Consider the following 21,062-nt stretch of genomic DNA (forward strand, 5'->3'; position numbering starts at 1 on the left):
TTAGTTCAATATCCGAATACATCGTTTTCTATAATTTTAAAATTAACTTTTGAGCTTGAAGATTTCAATACGATCAATAGATGACTCAGAATTTACTTAGCTTCTACTCAGCTTTTACCGCTTTATTAATACAAATTATCAAATTTGAAAAGTGCATATCCATGTGCTCAGTTTTATCATATCAACTTTAAAAAAATTATCGTTAAAACTATTGCTCAGTATATTCATACGACTTAAAACATAAACTCTACCAAACAAACAAATCAACATGGTCTGGAAGGTCAGGGAAAGTCAGGGAATTTTATTTTCAAAATTCGGTCGACACCCTGAATTGGGATCTATATCGTTTTTATTTCACGAATAAGAATTCGTATAACGTTCAGAGGCGTCGCGTGCTCAAATAAGCCACTTGTGCAACAACAAGAAAAATATATTTTATAGTTGGGTAAATAACGCCTATGTAAACGGTAAACTGGTGATTAACTAGATTTTGCACGTTTCAGCTACAAAACATATCAGAAATAGCAAAATGTATCAATGTGCGCGTATTTGCATATATTCTTGCATTTAGTAAAATAACTGCAGTGTGTATTTTTTTACGATTTATTGGTACGTTTTACTTGATTTGCAAATGTTTTCATCTGCATATTAATCTCGTCTATCCGGCAGAAATATAGAAAAAACACTATTTATTTAAATAATTTTAAAAGGGACCAACCTTAGGCATTACAACTAATATGTGAATATGTGTGTATTGTGCTCTGCAAAAAAAATCCACGGAATGCGATCAACAGAAAATGGTGGTATATCGTCGCAGTGATTCAGATTTAGATAACTTGAATGTTGACGTTGCGCGCATATCTGCGCGTTATCGCCGCCACTGGATGTGGATTTAAAATGAGCAATACCGTCGTCTTTGGTCCATAAGGGTGACTTTGGGCCAAGATTTTTACAGCAAATTATAACCAGAATAATAAAAAACAATGTGGCAAGCTTCAAGAATACGTTATTTATTTATTTATTTATTTATTCGATTCTACCTAATGTTGTTACAAATTCGTTTATTTTTGGCAGAGATTTGTGTCACTTACAGCTGCGAGTAATGTCAAAAACTATTTCAGGAGGTCGAATACGTTATAAATAGCCACTAGATGGTCATGGATTAGTTTTTTGCCTCCCGTGCAATTCAAGAGATGCATCAAAAAGGGCGGTCAAAGTCACCCCCTAGCACCAATGTCACCCCACACGGCGGTACTTGAATTGTATGAATGCAGCGTAAGAACACATCGCGAATGATTTGTGCGCTGTCCGCTTCGGTGGCGAGCCGAAAATCCCGTTAGAAAGGTTAATCCTTCTTTAAAAACAACATGAATCCCACAATAAACTATAGAGAAAACAGATATGGAATCATCTATTATTAAAATATGGACATTGGAGCAGTCTACGGAGCAAAAATAAATGCGCTAATTCCATTGATAATACATTCTTCCTGAGCTTTTATCATCTTCTTCAGCTTGTTCAAATCGGCTGGTTGAACCTGTCGAGAGAAACCGATTTCGTATTGCATGAAAGTTAGCACCGTAAAGCATGCAATTTGCACTCTAAGAACACTCTATTTCCATATTGACTGCGCTAACTTCACCAAAGACCAGAAATAATTAGTTTAACATTGGATTAATCGAATTTACGTATGCTTGGTATGCATTCGAATTGTTATAAATTTGATTTTAATTATTAAAACCTCTCATTTTATAATGTGGATATCCTTCTAAGTTGATGTAAATATGTCTGGATGGACATTGGATATCCGATCTATTCCGAACAAAATGCATTCTATTAGGAAACTGCTTAGCGTGCACCAATATTTCGGAAGGAGAAAAAGTAAAACCTGTTCAACTTCTTTCGTTGAACGGGTTGTTTCCACACATGTATGCTTTTGAGCGTGTACAGATTACTAAGCTGTGAATGTATGTGGGACCTTAGTTATATGGGATTTGGTTCAACAGCAGCAGTTGAACAGGCACAGTAGTTTCTCTTCAACTTTTGCGCTGCTGTCTTTGGTGAAATACCACGCTTGTGCTGTGGATGTCAAGCGAGCTTTTTACATGGTGCGTGAACTCAGCACACTACGCGATCGTTCTTGTTGCCTTGGGACAATTATTATGCTACTTTCTATGTAGTACGTATGAACGCACACTCATGCTATTTTAAAATTTGTTGAATTTGATTTACTTTTTTATATTAGTTGTACGATTTTGATTCAAATGGTCTACCTGTTCAATGAACAGGTTGAACAGGCTGACCAGACGCCTCTGATAACGTTGAACAGTTAACGACTGTTTCTTTACACTTCAGTCGTCGCGCTGTTGTATTTTGTACAACACTAGTGAAAATAGCTCGCTTTTCGTTCACAACTGCAGCGGGGTGATTCTGACGGTGGCAAACCGCGTGACGACTGGAAGGTTAACTGAGAATGCTTCTAATAGGTCATTGACCAAATGGTCTCATCTTATGCTAGCTTTCCTATTCGACAAAGGTCATCTAACAGGGATGTGCCTGGGGGAAATGATAAGCTGACAGGATTGAGGAAGAAATCCAGGCGGTTGTTCAATAGAGCAAAGATAACTTTAGATTGGGTTGAATACAAAAAAGCCCAAACAGAATACAACAGAGAACTAAGGCACGCCAAACGTAAGGATTGGAGACGGGTATGTGAAAGCATCAACAACGCTCCTGCAGCTGCAAAGCTGCCCAAAGTCCTTTCAAATGGTCTAGATAGCCTTAAAAAAAAGACGGCAGTTTTACTGTTGACTCTTCTGAAATACTGGAAGTAATTATGAGAACTCATTTCCCTGAATCGATCCCATATTCTGATGAAGAACAGGTCTCAGATGAGGCAGAACATGTATGGTCGATAAATACCTATCAGAAAACTTGTGAAATCTTCACGCCTTCAAGGGTCGAATGGGCATTGAGTTCTTTTCAGCCTTTCAAATCTGCCGGAAAAGATGACATTTTCCCAGGCTTACTGCAACAAGGAAAAGAGACGCTTTGTCCGCTCTTAACCGAAATATTCTAAGCAAGTGTTCCGCTGTCATATAATACTAAAGCGTGCCAAAAGGTTCGAGTAAAACAACTCCCAAAGCCTTTAGACCTATAAGCCTTTCCTCTGTTTTTTTTTTGAAGACAATGGAAAACATAATTGATGACTTTATCAAGTACACAAGTTTAATAGAAATGCCTCTTTGTAAATACCAATTTGCGTATCAATAAGGTAAATCTACCATTAGGTACGGCGCTGCAGTCGATGGTAAATAAAATCGAGAAATCTCTTAAAACCAAAGTAATAGCCGTGGTTGCTTTTTTCGATATTGAAGAAGCTTTCGATAATGCATTCTATAGTGCTACGAGTTCAGCCATGGAAGCAAGGGACTTGGATAAAAGTATTTTCGAATGAATTATGACTAGTGATCCTTTATATGAGAGATAAGCGGAAGTAAAATGGAATGATTTGGCAACAGACCAGCAGTGCTGAGTTTGCTCGGCGTCGAGAAAAATATTGTAAAACGGACATGACTTTTTCATCGCTAAACATTGTATTTTGTTTCGTTATAGATCTTTGAGCTACATTTTAAAACTGATGAACAACAGAAAAAATCAACAACTAAATATCGCATTGACAAACATTCAAAAATGAAAAAAAACATGTTTTTTGCTCTATGCAAAACAACTTTCACCGAAAAAAAAATCAAGCGGATTACATTACTCCTCAACAAAAGTTTAAAAGAAACATAACGCATGTTCGTTTGGCTCACGCTTTGACAGCTCTCGCTGCTCGATTGGCTCACACTTTGACAGAAATGTCAGCTTCCGCGTATCTCTCTTATAAATGATCACTAGTTATGACTATGCTCAAGGATCGGATAATTTTTGCTGATCTAGGAGGTGCGCAAATATTTATAAGATCTACTAAGGGATGTCCTGAAGGAGGAGTGTTATCGTGCTTACTGTGGTCTCTTGTAGTAGACGAACTCCTTAGAAATCTCAAAGATCAAGGTATTGAGGTAATTGGATATGCCGCTGATGTGACCATCTTGATTCGTGGAAAGTTTGATACCACGATTTCCGATCGGTTGCAAACTGCGTTAAACATGACTCTCAAATGGTATCGAAAAGAGGGTTTAAACGTAAACCCTTCAAAAACTATTACCAGAAGGAAAAAGGTAAAGCTTACACAGCTTTCTTTGAATGGAGTTCAAATTCAATTTTCGTAAGAAGTTAAACACTTTGGGGTTACTTTGGATAAGAAATTGAACTGTAATTCTAGGTGGTGGTTGGTCCCTAGTGATAAATCCTACCTCCGTTCTGGTCACGATCTTCAGATTATCGTGATTCGTCAACATTCGTATTGATAAAGTGGGAGGACAGAAGTAAAATTTGAAAGAAACGAATGCCAGAACAGGTATCCACCGGCGACGCCAAACGGACCAACGTAATGTGGTGTAATTTGGAATTTGTGGATTGAATACTGACACCTATATTTTTTTTTTGCCAAGCATCAATATGGATGACTCTCGAGGATTGCTTAACGTAAAAGGGGCTATGACAAGGTTGTGGATTTACTGGGTAAATCCATCACATTGGGGTTATGACTTTGTGTCTAGTCAAGAATAGGGTCTGATTGGTATGGTAGAATGCAATAGAGTTCGGAATTGATAGACAGACTTTGAGGAAAGAAGTTTTCAACGTAAGGCAGCAGCACCTTGGAACTTGGAGGGCGCAGATCTGGAGAGTTGGGCAGCTGTTCATGCTGGGTTACATTATGTAGAAAGTGGAATCTGTTTTGCCGCGCACAAATTATGGGAAGTATTTGAAAATAGCTTCTTGTTTAGATTGTGTAACGCAAGAGAGCATTTTTAGCTCTGCGTTATATTAGGAGGTTATTATAGTGCAGGGTCTACTGATGACTGTGTAGGTATTTTAAGGGTGATTGAATGAAAGTTTTGTTGAGGGTAGTTATTGTTGAATTTTAGCATTTCGTAATAGTTTTGAAATGTTTGTCGTACAATGAGAAAGAATTTTGGGGTATTTGTTTGGTTATTATTTGCGCTTTTGCACTAGTAAATGTTTTATTTAATAGAGATACTTTGTGTTAGGGAAGTGTAGGAGGATAAATTATAATTTATTAGAATTTTCTGATAGAGGCAGAGTTCACATGTTACTTAGGTATTGGAAAGCAAATGAGAACCACATTAAATAATAGATAAACACTAATGCTCATATTTTTATATTTTCATTTCATCGCGGTCCTCATTGCCCGAGCGGAGACGATAAAACTCGAGTTGGATATAATCGACGCAACTACGATACGGAAAAGAAACAGATGAGAAACTATCGATACATTTATTTAACTATAAAAACCACGTTTTAACGTAATAACTTTATTTATTTCTTCTCGTTTCAGCAATCCAACAGAAAAACCATCTCTACTATCTTTTTCATTTCCTCTTCGTTACATTTATAGTCCCTCTGGTACTGAATCGAATGACGCATTCCGCTTTTTATCAGCGCTGTCTTTGCTGTACGTTGAGCATGGTGTCGGAGGTGGTGTGCTGTGTAAAACATCTGATGTGCTACACGGCACGCTACTTCCGGCATTTTGTTGGCGCGCGGGATGGGCAGTGCTGGTGATGATGTGGAGGGCGCTATTCGGTTTAGTGCCAGAGGGACTATATCTATTTAATGTATCTGAAACTTGTGGGACCGCTTTAAATACCGGCGCCTGCTTGTGGAAGATCCCGGTGTGCTAAACGGTATAGGACATGTTAACGGGGGAGGCTTGGTAGGTCCTCACCTAGCCCGTGTCTAGATAGGCGGACGGATGTCTGCCAGGGTGTGGATCGAGCAATTACAATTACAATAAGAAATTGAACTGTAATTCTAATCTGAACAAGGTCATAAGTATGGGTACTAATGCCCTATGGGTCTGCAATAAAACCCTAGGAAAAATTTGGGGATTGCGACCTAATATGATAAACTGAATTTGTTCAGCAATAGTTCGACCAAAAATTACTTATGCTTCACTGATATGGCGGCCCAAGACAAATGAGGTAACCGCTCAGGAGAAGCTTGTTTATTCGTTATAATATAATACTAGATGGTGATTTGATTGGTACATGAAGATCATCATGGAATTCAATTTGAATTCAGATATGAAAACAATAGAAGATTGGATGACAACGAAGACCAACTATGATGTTCCCTTGAAAGTGGTTAAACCAAGCCGCTGTACTTGGGATTCTGGTGAGCCAAGCTTACGTCCAGGTTCTATTGTATGTATTTTATACAGACGGTTCAAAGATGGGCGACAGTACCAGAGCTGGGTTTTCTGTCCTGGTATCAGCAAAGTAATCGCTATGGGCCGCAGTCCCACTGTGTTCCAAGCTGAAATACAAGCCATCATTGACTGTGCAAGTGTTTGTCTCAAAAGAAACTATAGGTTTGCAAAGATCTGTATTTTCTCGAGCTTTGAATGCTCTAAAGGCAATCACATGTAAATCAAAGTTAGTGTAGGAATGCAATCTTTCTCTGAAGCAATTGACCCCTAAAAACGAAGTTACATTTTACTAGGTGCCCGGCCATTGTGGAATTGAGGGGAATGAAATCGACGACAATCCAGCAAGACAGGCAGCTTTGAGCTTGGTTGACCCTGAACCGAATTTGACGCGTAGGAAGAGGCATCTGTCGATTCGAACACCCATCAGTTTCTCCGATTAGCATTTGATTAGTTCAATTTTTTTATCATAAAAATATTTGATAGATGTTGATACAAATTACAGTCGATTCGATTTGTATGGAGACAAAGTGCATTAATATCGTTTGTTTTTCCTCAGCTGCGCCTAAACTCTATCAAGAAGCTGTCGACGATTGCCCTTGCCTTGGGTGAGGAGCGAACCCGCACTGAGTTGATCCCGTTCCTGACCGAAACCATCTACGATGAGGACGAAGTGCTGCTGGCGCTGGCGGAACAGTTGGGCAATTTCACCGCCCTGGTCGGAGGTCCCGAGTACGCCATGTACCTGATTCCTCCACTGGAATCGTTGGCCACCGTCGAGGAAACTGTGGTCCGCGATAAGGCTGTGGAATCGCTGCGAATTGTGGCCGCTCAGCACAGTGCACAGGATTTGGAAATCCACGTTGTTCCAACGCTGCAGCGTTTGGTTTCGGGCGATTGGTTCACATCCCGCACATCTGCCTGCGGACTGTTCTCGGTTTGCTATCCAAGGGTATCGGCCGCAGTCAAGGCCGAACTGAGGAACAACTTCCGGCAGCTGTGTCAGGACGAAACTCCCATGGTTCGGCGAGCTGCTGCCGGAAAGCTGGGTGAATTCGCCAAGGTCGTCGAGCTGGAGTATCTGAAATCGGACTTGATCCCGATGTTTGTGCAGATGGCCCAGGACGATCAGGATTCGGTCCGATTGCTGGCGGTGGAGGCCTGCGTTAGTATTGCCCAGCTGTTGCCCCAGGACGATGTGGAACACGTAAGTTAAAACATCGACAAATTCAACAACGGTTTACTTATCTAACGTTACATTCCAGAGCGTCATGCCGACTTTGCGTCAATGCGTCAATGATTCCTCGTGGCGAGTGCGTTACATGGTGGCAGAGAAGTTTACTGGCCTGCAGAAGGCTGTTGGGCCGGAAATCACCAAAACCGATCTTGTTCCGGCATTCCAATACCTGCTGAAGGACACTGAAGCAGAAGTTCGCGCCTCGGCTGCCACCAAAGTAACCGAATTCTGTGCCAACCTGGAAAAGAGCAGCCAGGAACAGATCATCATGACTTCGATTTTACCCTACGTCAAAGAACTGGTCGCCGATCCGAACCAACACGTCAAATCGGCACTCGCTTCGGTCATTATGGGACTCAGCCCTATCCTGGGTCGCACCAACACCATCGATCATTTGTTGCAACTTTTCCTGATCCAGCTGAAGGACGAATGGCCAGAGGTGCGTCTGAATATCATTTCCACACTGGATTGCATCAACGACGTCATTGGAATTCAACAGCTGTCTCAATCTCTGCTGCCGGCCATCGTCGAGTTGGCCGAGGACTCGAAATGGCGCGTCAGACTGGCTATTATCGAGTATATGCCTCTGCTAGCCGGACAGCTCGGTCAGGAATACTTCAACCAGAAATTGCGGGATCTCTGCTTCAACTGGTTGAATGACCACGTGTACGCCATTCGTGAAGCTGCTACGTTGAATATGAAGAAGATTGTACAGACCTTCGGAACACAATGGGCCGAAACCAACATCATCAACCAGATCTTGGTCATGTACAAGAACAGCAACTATCTGCATAGTAAGTAAAATTTTGGAAAATCTCTGTATTCGGGATAGTTTTAAGCTTCCATAGGTGCCAACAAAGTTACGATGTTTGCGCCTTGAGGGCAGTGGTGGAAATAATCATGCCGTTTACGCAAAATGAACCAATATTTAGCAGGATCCACGCTCTCGAACCAACAGCGACCGATTTGCTCATAGATTCTTGCGTTGGAGAACCAGAACAAAACAAATGTAAAAACAGCGTGATTGCTGGATGAGCAGAGTCTGATCACAGTCTTTCTTTTTCCGTTCATAGCTATTTTTGTAAATCATTGGGTGGGTTATGATAATAATAGATAGATTTCAAACTAATGTACGACGGTATGGAGAAAATTGACAGATACATGGTGTTATTGTAGAAATAATACAGGGAATCGCATGCGTGAATGTATATCAAAATAAAATGATGCGATGCCGTCTGGGGCGCTCTTGGGCAAAGAAAGCAAGAACGCAATCGCACCGATGCGATAGCATTTTTCTGTTTGCATGAGCAGACTCTGTTCACCGTTTTACAGCACTGCTTGAGGGCATGTTCATCCCGAAAGGATGTTCAATTTTTTATTGTTCTGGAAAGAGAATTTATTCCAGTTAGCATTAGCATTATCATTAAGCATTGCGCACAAACTCGTAGGTGGTTCAGTCCTAGACAATTGTATGAGGGTTGCCTCCTTCCTGTCCGTTACCTAAGTCAGAAATTGCGATAGATCTTCAGAGAGGCCGTCCAGCTACTTGGGTTCGCGGACGATATTGATATTCTAGCACGGAACTTTAAGACGATGGCAGATACGTACCTTCGACTAAGGATTGAAACTAGGCAAATCGAACTGAACATCGATGTGTCGAAGACGAAGTGCATAATAATAGCGAGTGGCTCAAGAGAGGACACGAAAGCAAGGCAAAAGGAAAATCTGCCGGCCCGGACCAGATTGGCTGTCGAATATTGAAAGAAATTACCATCGTTAGGAAAAGGAAAGGCACTATACCTAATCAACAGCGAATGGTTAGCTAGGACCCTTCCCGACAACTGGAAATGCAGCCTGGTAGTGCCCATCCCGAAGGCTTCTGGTACGAACTACGATCCCAGTGAATTTCGCCCAATAGCCTTAACAAGCTGCAAAAATGATGGAGCGGATGGCAAATCGCAGGCTGGTGGAGTATCTCGAGAAATGCAAACGAACCTATTTCGCGGCTCTTAGGACATCTTCAAAGGGGGATTAGAAAGCAATGAACACGTTGAAATGGCTTCCTTAGACTTGGCGAAGGCCTACAACCGAGCCTGTACTCCGGGAATATTAAAGTGTCTAAGGTGGCGTCCACAAATTAAGTAACGCTTAAAGGCTGGTTTGCTACTGACAAGAAAAGGAATCGCCTATCTCGATGCGTGGAAAATTTCTTCCCAGAAATGGTCCAGAAAATCACATTTCTCTGATCGCAGTACGCAGTTGAGAAGAAATGTCAATTCAATTGGGACTCTCTGTAGGAAATTTCTTGACCCATTCAGTCAAGAAATTTCTTTACTTTTCTTGAGCGAAACAGCATACTTAGCTTAAAGGGGGGATGGAGTAGGTTCGAATTTCCTTACAAAAAGCATTACGGAAGGGAGGGGGTCAAAAAGTTTCAATTTTAGCGTTACGTAATAAATGAACGCTGCCTAATGGACTGGGGTGTAACAGGGAATCTTGCCAGCTTCGTGAAAAACTTTCTAAACAACCGTCGTTTCCGGTCTAAAGAAATCCCCGAAGAAACTGATGTTCCGCAGGGATCGGTTATCACCGTTACGCTCTTTCTGGTTGTAATGAATGGTGTCTTCCGATCCTTGCCGAAAGGTGTACACGCCGGCGACATCTTGCTGCTACCCACATGGGTTCACCCGAAGATGGTCAGGCGAAAATGGCAGGCGGCCGTCAATGCAGTCGCCACATGGTTAAACAAAATGGGCCTTGAAATCTCAGCAACCAAATGTGCAAGACTCCACATCTGCAATTCGCTTCACCAACCACCAAAAAAGCCGATCACGGTCAACGGTACTGCCATGCCAAACAAGAAAACCGTTAAGATCCTTTGCGTAACTTCTTTCAAAGCCTACTTTAATAATGTCCGGTCGGCATGCATGTCCCGAATTAACCTGCTAAGGCTGCTATCCGGAACAAAAAAGAAGCGATTGAACGTCCGGAATCCGAGTTGCCGACGCAATCGTTAGCAGCCAATTGTTTTGCGGGATCGAAATAACGGGTCAACGCTTCGACGAACTGATCGACAACCTAGGAGGAATCTACAACAACGTGATCCGGATAATCTCAGGACTTCTGCCTTCCATGCCAGCCGTCTCGGCCTGTGCCGAAGCCAGAGTCTTGCCTTTTCGTTACAAATTGGCTAACAGTATTGGTACGTCAATTTGTTTCTTGGAAAGAACCAAGAACGACGGATCGGAAGCCTGTATTGAAATACAGGCCAAACAGATCTTAAGGTGGAGATGAATCGAAGCCAAACCTCAAATTTTCAAGAGCACAAATTTGGAGAACCAATCATCCGTTTAAACTGAAAATCTAATCACTGGCTGGTGGTGACCAATCGATTAAGTTTTTAGTTCAAACGGGTGTTTGGTACTCCAGATTTGTGCTCTTGAAAATTTGAAGTTTGGCTTCGATTCATCGTCACCTTAAAATCCGTGGCCGGCATAGAGCTCCCTCCGGTATCCGAGCGACACCGGAACGGAGCCAGGAGCTGGCCCGCCAGGAAATTAAAGATAGTTAACTATCTGAATTAAAAATAAAGCAATCCAAGGCCTTTTCCTTAGGGGGTCCGTAGCCTTGAGGTTACGCTTTTGCTTCTTAAGCGGAAGGTCATGGGTTCGATTCCCAGCCAAGGATCAACAACTCTCGGGAAAGTGGGGATAGGTATCGGCTTTCGGAAAAGCAAGAGCCCTCCCAACCAATGCTCGGTCTTCTCGGCAAAAGCAGCCGTCATATTTCAAGCAATTCTGCAACCGTCGAACCTTATCGGGCCGGTTCTCTTCGCCACCGATTCGGCTAGCACCAGAGCAGCAATATCATTGGACACCATTGAGCACCCTTGGATCCAGGATATACAGGAGGTGCTTGACGACGAAGAAAACATCACATTAATGTGGGTATCCGGCCACAGCGAAATCGCGGGCTACGAGAAAGCGGATAGGTGAGCTAATACCGGCAGAGACAACGCGCGTCTGACTCACAATGTCCCAGGTGACAATCTCAAATCGTGGCTACGGGAAAAAGTTAACAATACATGGAGGCAGCAACGGCAAAGCAAAGAGAGTCTCTTCATTAGAAAAATTAAAGGGAACGTCAAAAAGTGGGAAGACCGTTTAGACAGAAGGGAACAAGTGATCCTCTCCCGACTTCAAACGGGACATACGAAAGTCTCCATTTCGATGGCGGACCCAATTATCGAAGAATCTGCGAAACTTTCCAAGTGCATAACTCAGTTGAACACTTCCTGCACACCTGTTCCCCTCTGGAACTCCTAAGGAAGCAGTTTGAAATGGGAAGCATTCGTACAGTACTATCGGTCCAGCGAGGCTGCACTTTTCTGCTTCCTTAAAGATGATAAACTATTCGATGAAATTTAAAAACAGAAATGTTATTCGGGATTTAATCTTCATCTAACCGACGGAACACTAGACCCTAGGACATGAAAACACTCACTCGATTGTTGCGTTCCCCTTGCTCACTTTCACACGCAATCAATAGCGAGGTTTTCCTTATCATTTCTTCCACCAAGCTGAGTATTTCAATTTCCAATGCGCTTTCTACTTATTCGCCGAGCGACAAGTTAGACAAAAACGACAACAGAATGATTCACTACTAACTGAATCCGTGTGCCGAAGGCAACCGATTGCAGTAACGAATGATTATTTACATTCCAATTCCGCTGGAGTGGCATTCGTATTTGACTGCTGATGAGCGCTCAGTAACTGGAAATATTATGCATCCGGTAGAAATCAAGACCAACACTTGAAAATTATTGTTTTCTCGGGCCACGAGCGTCGCAGCTAATATGTGAATAGTGCGCTGTGTTCATAAAAATCGTATGAATGCAGCGCCACACTAAAAGACTAGTTTCAAAATGCGGCGAGTTGAGGCGCGGCGCGAATCTCCCTGGCGCGATCCGGTTTGGTGGCGGTGCGACAATACATCCAGCGGAATGATTCAGTGAACGCGAAATCCGTACTTTAAGTTGAATGCATTCGGTGATCGAATGGTGAACGCTTTCTTACGTGTCTCCCAGTTGAGAGCGCTCTGTTAGTCTTTTTTTCGGGTTAAGGTACCGTGGGGCAAGTGGGTAATGGAATTCGCATAGTTGAGATTCTTCAAATTCTAGAGACTTTAAATTGAAACAAATGAGGTCGTGTATATTTTTTAGCTTGACTCCCACCAAATATAAGCAGCATGCTGGAATTGATTTTCATGAAAAATTGAAAAAAAAATACAGAAAATGTTTTTGAAAAATGTCTCTTTACTTTTCACTTGCCCCAAAAGTGGGGCAAGTGAAAAGTTTACCGTTTTGAACAATAAATTCAAAAACAAACAGTTATATTCACGATTACTATTAGTTTTAACATTTGTTAAGACTTCCCAATGAACAATAACATAAGTAGCATGTAAACAAAGAAAATGTTATTCTTTTCGCTTGAATTTTCTTCTCTTCAGTTATGTTAGTTGAAATGATTCGACAACATTATAAATGCAACATTTCCAATGTTAGTTCTTCCCTCCCCTTGGTTATGCGACCTTGCCGCGATGGGAGGGCATAATCCATTAGCCCATATGATGGAAACCAAAGGCGTAACCTGTAGTGGTGGTATCACATTTTGGCACTTTTTGCTTAAAGCCGCGTCATAATTCATATGGCATAGACGCAATAATATCTCGGATGTGATCCAACGGACATTCTGCGTCATTGATAGAATTGATGCCCATTTCAAATAATTAATCTATTCGAAGTGGACATTAATACTATTGGTGACGTTCAGTTTGCCTTTTGCTAACCAGAATGATCCGTAGCCACTCTTACTATTAGCTAGTTAGATACATCTTTATCATATACGATGTAGGGAATACATAGGAACTCTTAGGAAAATGACTAGTAGATTCACTGAGTAGAAATAAGTGGCGACAATCTTATTTTAATATGGTTTTTACATTGCCATAATAAGAAATACCTCTTTTGTAACAGCGGTATAAATAATCTAATTCCAGCTTCATTTTCGCAAAATTTACAAGTAGAAAGTAGGCGTTGTGAAGCATTGCATTTGCCACCGAAAAGTGAATCATGTAGGAGACTGTAATAGAAGCCTAAGGTAACTTTACTCTTCAATATTCACTATAAACATGACTATGGAAAGTAAGACGCTGAGATCGATCATTAGCGACTTTTTTCTTTAAGGATATATGAACGTAATGACCAATATACACTTTTAACAACAAAAAATAAAATTAACTAGAACTACTACTAAACAGCCTAATTTTGTTAAAACTTGACGACAATTGACATTTAGGACTCTAATCTTACGTAAAAGACAGGAGTAATCAGAATAGCACTTGAATGACAAATTATTCAAAACCATTTCGACTAGACAGTATTAGTAATGACACTACTACACAACTATTTCAAACAAATTCTGATGGAGCTGCTGATTTTCACAATGCTTCCTTTTCTCAGAAGCAAGGGAATATGGGCACTTTTCAAAAACTACCACGTCACAATACTAATAAAAAACAGTGTTCATGTGGGCGCCATTGCCTAGTCCGTCTGAGTATTGGTCCTGGTAGAGGGGAAACTTGGCAAAAGCCAGACCGAGGGTTCAGCCTTGACAAGTTAAGCTGTCAGGCAGCTCCAACTGAACACCATACAAAAAAAAAAAAAAAAAACATTTCCAATGTTAGTTCTTACATTATAGGACAGCAATTGCATTTCTGCTCTGTAGAATTTCCACCGCTCGTTATTTGTTTTGACGTAGAAGTACGTCTCTCTTCTCTATACAGGAGTGAAATTGGAATTGCAAAACTAAGAGCGTTACGTTGGCATGAAATATTTTAAACGTTTATAACTTTTCGCTGGCTTAACGAAATTTCTTAATTAGCATCTCAATCGAAAGCCAAGACATCAAAGCTTCATGTCGTTTACTTACTGAATCCCACATACCTGTCCAAATAGTTTAATAACTGTTTTAAAAGAGAACGTTGATTTCAAGCAAATCTATAAATAGGGGTGACTAGAGAAAATTTGACGTCATTTGCTTTTCACTCTCCGATTGGCTCGCATCTCAGCAGGCGACAGATCGGCTTGTTCTGACCGGGCGTGCTTCTCAGGCACAGACATCGATAGTGAAGGACGCCCCCGTTTGTCTTGCTTCGCTCAAATCAAACTGTCGAGCGAGCGAGAGAAGATACCGTCCGAAGCTAAAGCCATCACCGCTGCCACCGCCTAGAAGAAGAAGAGAAGCAGTCCACAGGAGAAATTGCGGTCGAACTGTGAACACGGTCGGGCGAGTCTTTCTCGCTTTGTGGTTCACCGCTTGTTTGCGTTCACCCAGCCATCGTCATCGCCGCCGCAAATTTCATCGGCCGAGGAGCTGTTGACCCGCGCTTCAAAATTTCGACTCGTGATGAAATCATCATTGGTGGTCAAGAAGCAATCCCGTTAGGAGCAAATACCAGAAGCCCCCTGAGTTTTGCTGGTCCGAGCAGTGTTATTTATCCGTAACAACATCGAAGCTAACAAAGCCATCGGTTCTTTTCAGAGCCATCAAATTTGTGGAAAAGAGTTAAAAGAGAAATATTTCCGACTTTATTTATAACTTCTAGTATTCCTAAATCAATTTCACGGCATCATACAAAATTACATTTGTCGTGAATAATTTATGACTCAACCATTTGGGATTGTACTCGCGGACGCTGCTGCGGTGCCGTCGGGTGAGTGCTCAACATTTTACAACGATTGCAAATAACAGCGCCTCTTATGTTCCATATTTTATGGGAACACTTTGATTAGGAAAATTATCCCATGTGACAAAATTGCGACATATTTAGAATGCTTTTGAAAAGACATTCTCATTGAACAATTGTAATAATTTTGGCACCCATGGATCAGGAATTTACCGTCATAATAAAGAAAACTATTAATTATCAATAGCTCGTATTGAATATTTAGGGAATGCCAATCATTCCAACAATTCATGTTCGACCAATTTCTCACGCATTAGTATTCTCCGCAATTTTCAAGTAATTCCAAGCAAAACACATTATTGGCACATACCCATCTCCCAGATTGGTCGATCAGAAAGCGAAGAGCACAAAAGGGAGGAGCATCATCTGCTATTCCAATGTTATAAAACATGCTGCCTTCGTTGGATTCAGTTTCATTCCATTTCCGCTTTCGAGCTGGTAAGAGCTCCTCCGAACTTGCTTAACGAGAAGTACCTCGCTGCTAGGAGCCTGCTGAGCTGTTAATCCAGAATCTGGTTTGTGAAATCGCTCAAGATTTCAAGATTGAGCTACGTTTCCAGATTTCAACTAAATCCCTGTGTACGCTACTCTGTTGCTGTTGTGTACCCATGAAATATTAAGCTTGTTTGTCGAATAAACAGAGAACTTATTCACATCTTCTTATTCTTCTTCTTCTTGGCATTAACGTCCTCACTGGGACAGAGCCTGCTTCTCAGCTTAGTGTTCTTATGACACTTCCACAGTTATTAACTGAGAGCTTTCGTTGCCAAAGTTTCCATTTTTGCATTCGTATATCGTGTGGCAGGTACGATTATACTCTATGCCCAGGGAAGTCAAGAAAATTTCCATTACGAAAAGATCCTGGACCGACCGGGAATCGAACCCAGACACTTTCAGCATGGCTTTGCTTTGTAGCCGCGGACTCTAACCACTCGGCTAAGGAAGGCCCCAACTTATTCGCATGCATTTGCAACTTTTTCGATATTCCATACAAAATGACCAACTTTGGTAAGTTAGATCTCAGTTATTTATGGAAATATTTTCGAATGAAACATTCACAGAACATCAGATGTAACTCGAATTTTAACATATATTTTTGAAAATTTTTCCAATCACAAGTTTATAAGTAATAACGGTTTGACTAAACTGTAATTTTCGACGAAAAATTCAAAACTTTTTATCTTAAAATCTGATAGCCTTACACAAAAACTGTCTTCAGCAAACTTATTCATCTCGTCAAAATCTACAACTTTTCTGAAGATACCATGAAGCTATTCCTTCAATATGTTTAGTTATGTCAATCATAAAAAATCGTCAAAAAAATCACTTTAGTCAAACCGTTACTGCTTTTCAACGTGTGATTGGAAAAATCACTCAAAAACATATGTTAAAATTTAAGTAATGTCTGATATTCTGTTAAAATTTCATTCAAATCTGTCCATAAATAACTGAGATATAGTTTATCAAAGTTGGTCATTTTGCATGAAAAATCAAAAGAGTTTCAGTTTTTATTTCTCAGCGAAGAATCACACCATCAACGAAAATAGCGCGAAAGCAATAACCAATCGCGTGCGAGTAGCGAACGGAGTGACAAAACAACCAAGCGAGAACCCCACCACTCGCCATCGGTGAACGGAGCTCGAGCAAATAAAACCACTGGTTGTTCTGCTCCCAGCTCATTCACAAATCGAACGGCATAACGAACGGATCAAGCAGTGGAGCAGCAAAGAAGAGCGCGTGAAAGCCACAGCTGTGTGCGAGTAGCGAACGGAACCAGAGAGCAACGAAGCGAAAGCAACAACTGAAAATCATTCAGTGGACGGATTAGTAGTCAGCGCCAACCGGCGACCTGTTGGAAAGTAACGCCAGCAAAATATACACCATCTGCCTCTCCTTACCATTCATATTCTTGTACTTGATGAATTCAATGAAATGGTTTGGTTTGGCGATGGAGCAAAGAGTTATTAAGGATGATTTTACTTAACAAAGAGTTGTTGATAAATATTCCAATCAATAAGAGTTGTTTTGAAAAAGTTCACTTTTATCAGAAATTTCTGCTTTACCAAAGAGTTGTTAATGAAATTCCTGCAGCAAAGGGTCGAGTTTCTCCCCACGAATATTTCCAGCCAGGACCAGTCATGGAGGACAATCCATCCCGAGCATCACGGCCCCCGCTTCCAAAATTCTCGAGTACGGAAATTGGAAAATTAATACATAATGCTCATTTTGTACATCCCTTGCCAAGACATCAATTTCATATAGCCTATTTCTCAGATTAACGCAATAGACTAACATGTAGAAAAATTTCAGATCAATAGTTGCTTATTACAATTGGTCAGGAAACAGTTTATTGAACAGTATTTAAAATCTGTCGCAATTTTAATACATTTTCCAATTAAATACTCGAGAATTTAGGAAGTGTTCCCCCATTATATGATAAATCAACGATGCTGTTAGAAATACCATACAATGCTGAGTAGCATGATGTTATTACGGTCCGACGGCGATGCAGTGGTAAATTCTCAAATTCATGTAATTATGTGGGGTAAATTATGTGAACCAAATTGTAGTATACCGCGATATTTAGATCATTATAGATAAATCAGTAAATATCATCCAATAAACCCTTTTATGAACGTATGTTGGCCCTGAAAAGGGCCGATTGAGCTTGGATGCTGTGACCACGAGTTAACCACGAGGCGAAATCTAGAAGCGCGGATCGGTCAACCTAGAAATCTTGAGCGATTTCACAGACCAGATGCTGGATTGGCAGCTTGAAGAATAACAGCTCAGCAGATTTCTAGCAGCGAGGTTCTTCTCGCTGAGCAAGTTCAGAGGAGCTCTTAGCTCGAAAGCGGAATTAGAATGAAACTGAATCCGACGAAGGAAGCATGTTTTGTAACCTCAGAATAGCAGATGATGCTCCTCCCTTTTGTGCTCTTCGCTGATCAACCAATCTGGGAAATGGGTATGTGCCAATAATGTGTTGGGCTTAGAATTACTTGAAAATTGCGGAGAATGCTAATGCGTGAGAAATTGGTCGAACATGAATTGCTGGAAGGGTTGACATTAACTAAATATTTAATAAGAGATAATGATAATCAATAGTTTTCTTTATTATGACGGTAAATTTCTGATCCATGGGTGCCAAAATTATTATAATTGTTCAATGAGAATGTCTTTTCAAAAGCATTCTTAATATGTCGCAATTTTGTTACATGTGATAATTTTGCTAATCAAAGTGTTCCCACAAAATATGGAACATCAAAGACGCTGTTGGAAATGCCACTCTATTTTACAATTGTTGTGAAATGTTGAGCACTCACCCCGACGGCACTGCAGCAGCGCCCGCGAATACAGTCACAAATTGTTGAGTCATAAATTATTTATGACAAATGAAATTTTGTATGAAGCCGTGAAATTGATTTAGGAATATTAGAAGTTATGAATAAAGTCGGATATATTTCTCTTTTAACTCTTTTCCACTAATTTGATGGCCTTGAAAAGGGCCGATGGCTTTGTTAGCTTTGATGCTCTTACAGATAAATAACACTGCGGGATGTTATCAGTTGATTGCCATGGTCAAACGGGGAATCCTCAACTCAAATGTATAAATTTGAGCAAGTTATTTGCTTAAACGACGAACCGAAAGTTTCGTGACGTGGATGGCGCACAACAGTAACAGGTAAGTCAAAATCTGATGATGGCGGCGATGACGATGGCTGGGTGAACGCAAACAAGCGGTGAACCACAAAGCGAGAATGACTTGCCCGACCGTGTTCACAGTTCGACCGCAAATTCTCCTGTGGACTGCTTCCTCTTCTTCTTCTTCTTATTCTTCTTCTTCTTCTTGGTGGCGGCAGCGGTGATGACTTTGGCTTCGGACGGCATCTTCTCTCGCTCGCTCAACAGTTTGATTTGAGCGAAGCAAGACAAACGGGGAGGTCCCTCGCTATCGATGTCTGTGCCTGAGAAGCACGCCCGGTCAGAGCAAGACGATCTGTTGCCTGCTGAGATGCGATCGAAGCGGAGAATTGAAAGCAACAAAAGTCTGGATGACTATGACAAAAGTCTGGATCAGCAATTGGTATATGTTGGTTTGTCGCGAGTTACTTCACTGCAAGGACTATTTTTGACAAACTCTACCAATTCTTCCCAGTTCCATCACGCCAAAGGCAGCAATTCCAAGGGTTGACTTGAGGAATGAGCTGCAGCGCTTAGGCAATCATCGATTAGTGACGCTTTGAGACGTGAAATACTGGATCATAGTGGCCCAACCTGCATATTGATGAGTATCAATGTACAGAGCCAAAATGCTGATGCAATGGATATTGCTACAGACCAAAGCACTGGACCGATTCAATCGATTATCACAATCGAAGCACCCGAGCCATCAAACATCTAATCTACTGGAGGAGTTTGGCGAACTACAGCTGGAGCCAGAAACCGATCACCCAACCAAGCAACACAAGGAAGCAACGACCAAACAAACAAATTCAATCATCTGGCATTATTCCTGGAACACAGTGTATGGGTTCTCGAAACCACAGAACGACAAATGGTTCTTTTCAGGACTACCAAAATGAGTCCAAAAAGAGTTAGCTTCTGAAAACTTCATCCGATCAATAACAACACAAAACTAGTACACTTACAAATTCATACACATGACAAATCAAATTATTAATCATCGTAGTTCTACGTCAACCCCGCGGTAATGTAATAGACATTACCCACCCCAAATTTTTGAGAAAGTCGGATATAACGTCTGATAACTCTTCGGGAGAAATCAAACGGAATCCTTCAATAACGTATTTAGAATCTTTTTTATGTGGATAGACCTATACCCCATTTTTATGTTTTGAACTAGCTTTACATAGACATTCCACGAGATTTCCGTGTGTTCTTTAATATTGCAACATTTCAGTCAACGTCTTCCTTTCAATTGGCTGCCCGAAGTAGACATATTAATATTGTAATGTTTGGCAACATCTTTTAGAGAAGTTCTATGATTTCTAATAGCTTTTAACGCTTGAGTATAGTGTTTCTTGAATTATCAGCACGTTATGTTTTTCTATGATAATTGCGAACCATGTTTACTTATGGCTACTTAAAGAGAAAACACAAATTCAATCTCTAATGATAAACTTTTCACTTGCCCCACCTGATAAGAAAATTGACGGTGTTTAAATTTAGTTATTTTTAGGCCTACGTCAAATTAATTCTGAAACTTTTTTTATTGCAGTTTGAAACTGTCACAGAAGCCAACTAAGAAGTGGTACAGGAAATTATTTTCCGCAACTTTTTTCCACTGAAAATATTAAAATAAGATTGTATGCCGCCAACTTGTTACGGAGTAACAGTTGACAGGTTAACAATTTTTCGCTCTATTATGCAATAATGGCTGAAAAATCTCAGAAATCTCTTACCTATCGTAATGTTCTCAATGGCCTCAAAAGTTTACGCATGAGTTTAAAACCTTAATTCACATATTCAGTAAAATATATCAATTGTTTTCACTTACCCCATTTACCCACTTGCCCCGCGGTACCTTATCACTATCGTTTGCGATTCTTCGGGATTGCGCTCACCCTAGTAGTGTTCGGCTGTCACTGAACTTTCGGTGGCAGCAGATACTTTGCTATTTTTTTTATCGGTAACGTTCGGGTGAGTGAGTGAATTTTCCTA

At 40.9% G+C, this 21,062-nt stretch overlaps 1 protein-coding gene across 1 annotated transcript in view; it reads left to right on the forward strand.

Moving 5' to 3' along the window:
- Window positions 1-21,062, forward strand: part of LOC5568618 (serine/threonine-protein phosphatase PP2A 65 kDa regulatory subunit) — a 39,017-nt gene that overhangs the window by 12,284 nt on the left and 5,671 nt on the right. Inside the window, exons 3-4 of the mRNA XM_001652402.2 lie at window positions 6,894-7,541; window positions 7,600-8,365. Coding sequence (XP_001652452.1) covers window positions 6,894-7,541; window positions 7,600-8,365 — 1,414 coding nt within the window. The remainder of the gene's footprint in view (window positions 1-6,893; window positions 7,542-7,599; window positions 8,366-21,062) is intronic.

This window comes from Aedes aegypti, chromosome 2 (assembly GCF_002204515.2).
Source record: "Aedes aegypti strain LVP_AGWG chromosome 2, AaegL5.0 Primary Assembly, whole genome shotgun sequence".
NCBI lineage: Eukaryota > Metazoa > Arthropoda > Insecta > Diptera > Culicidae > Aedes > Aedes aegypti.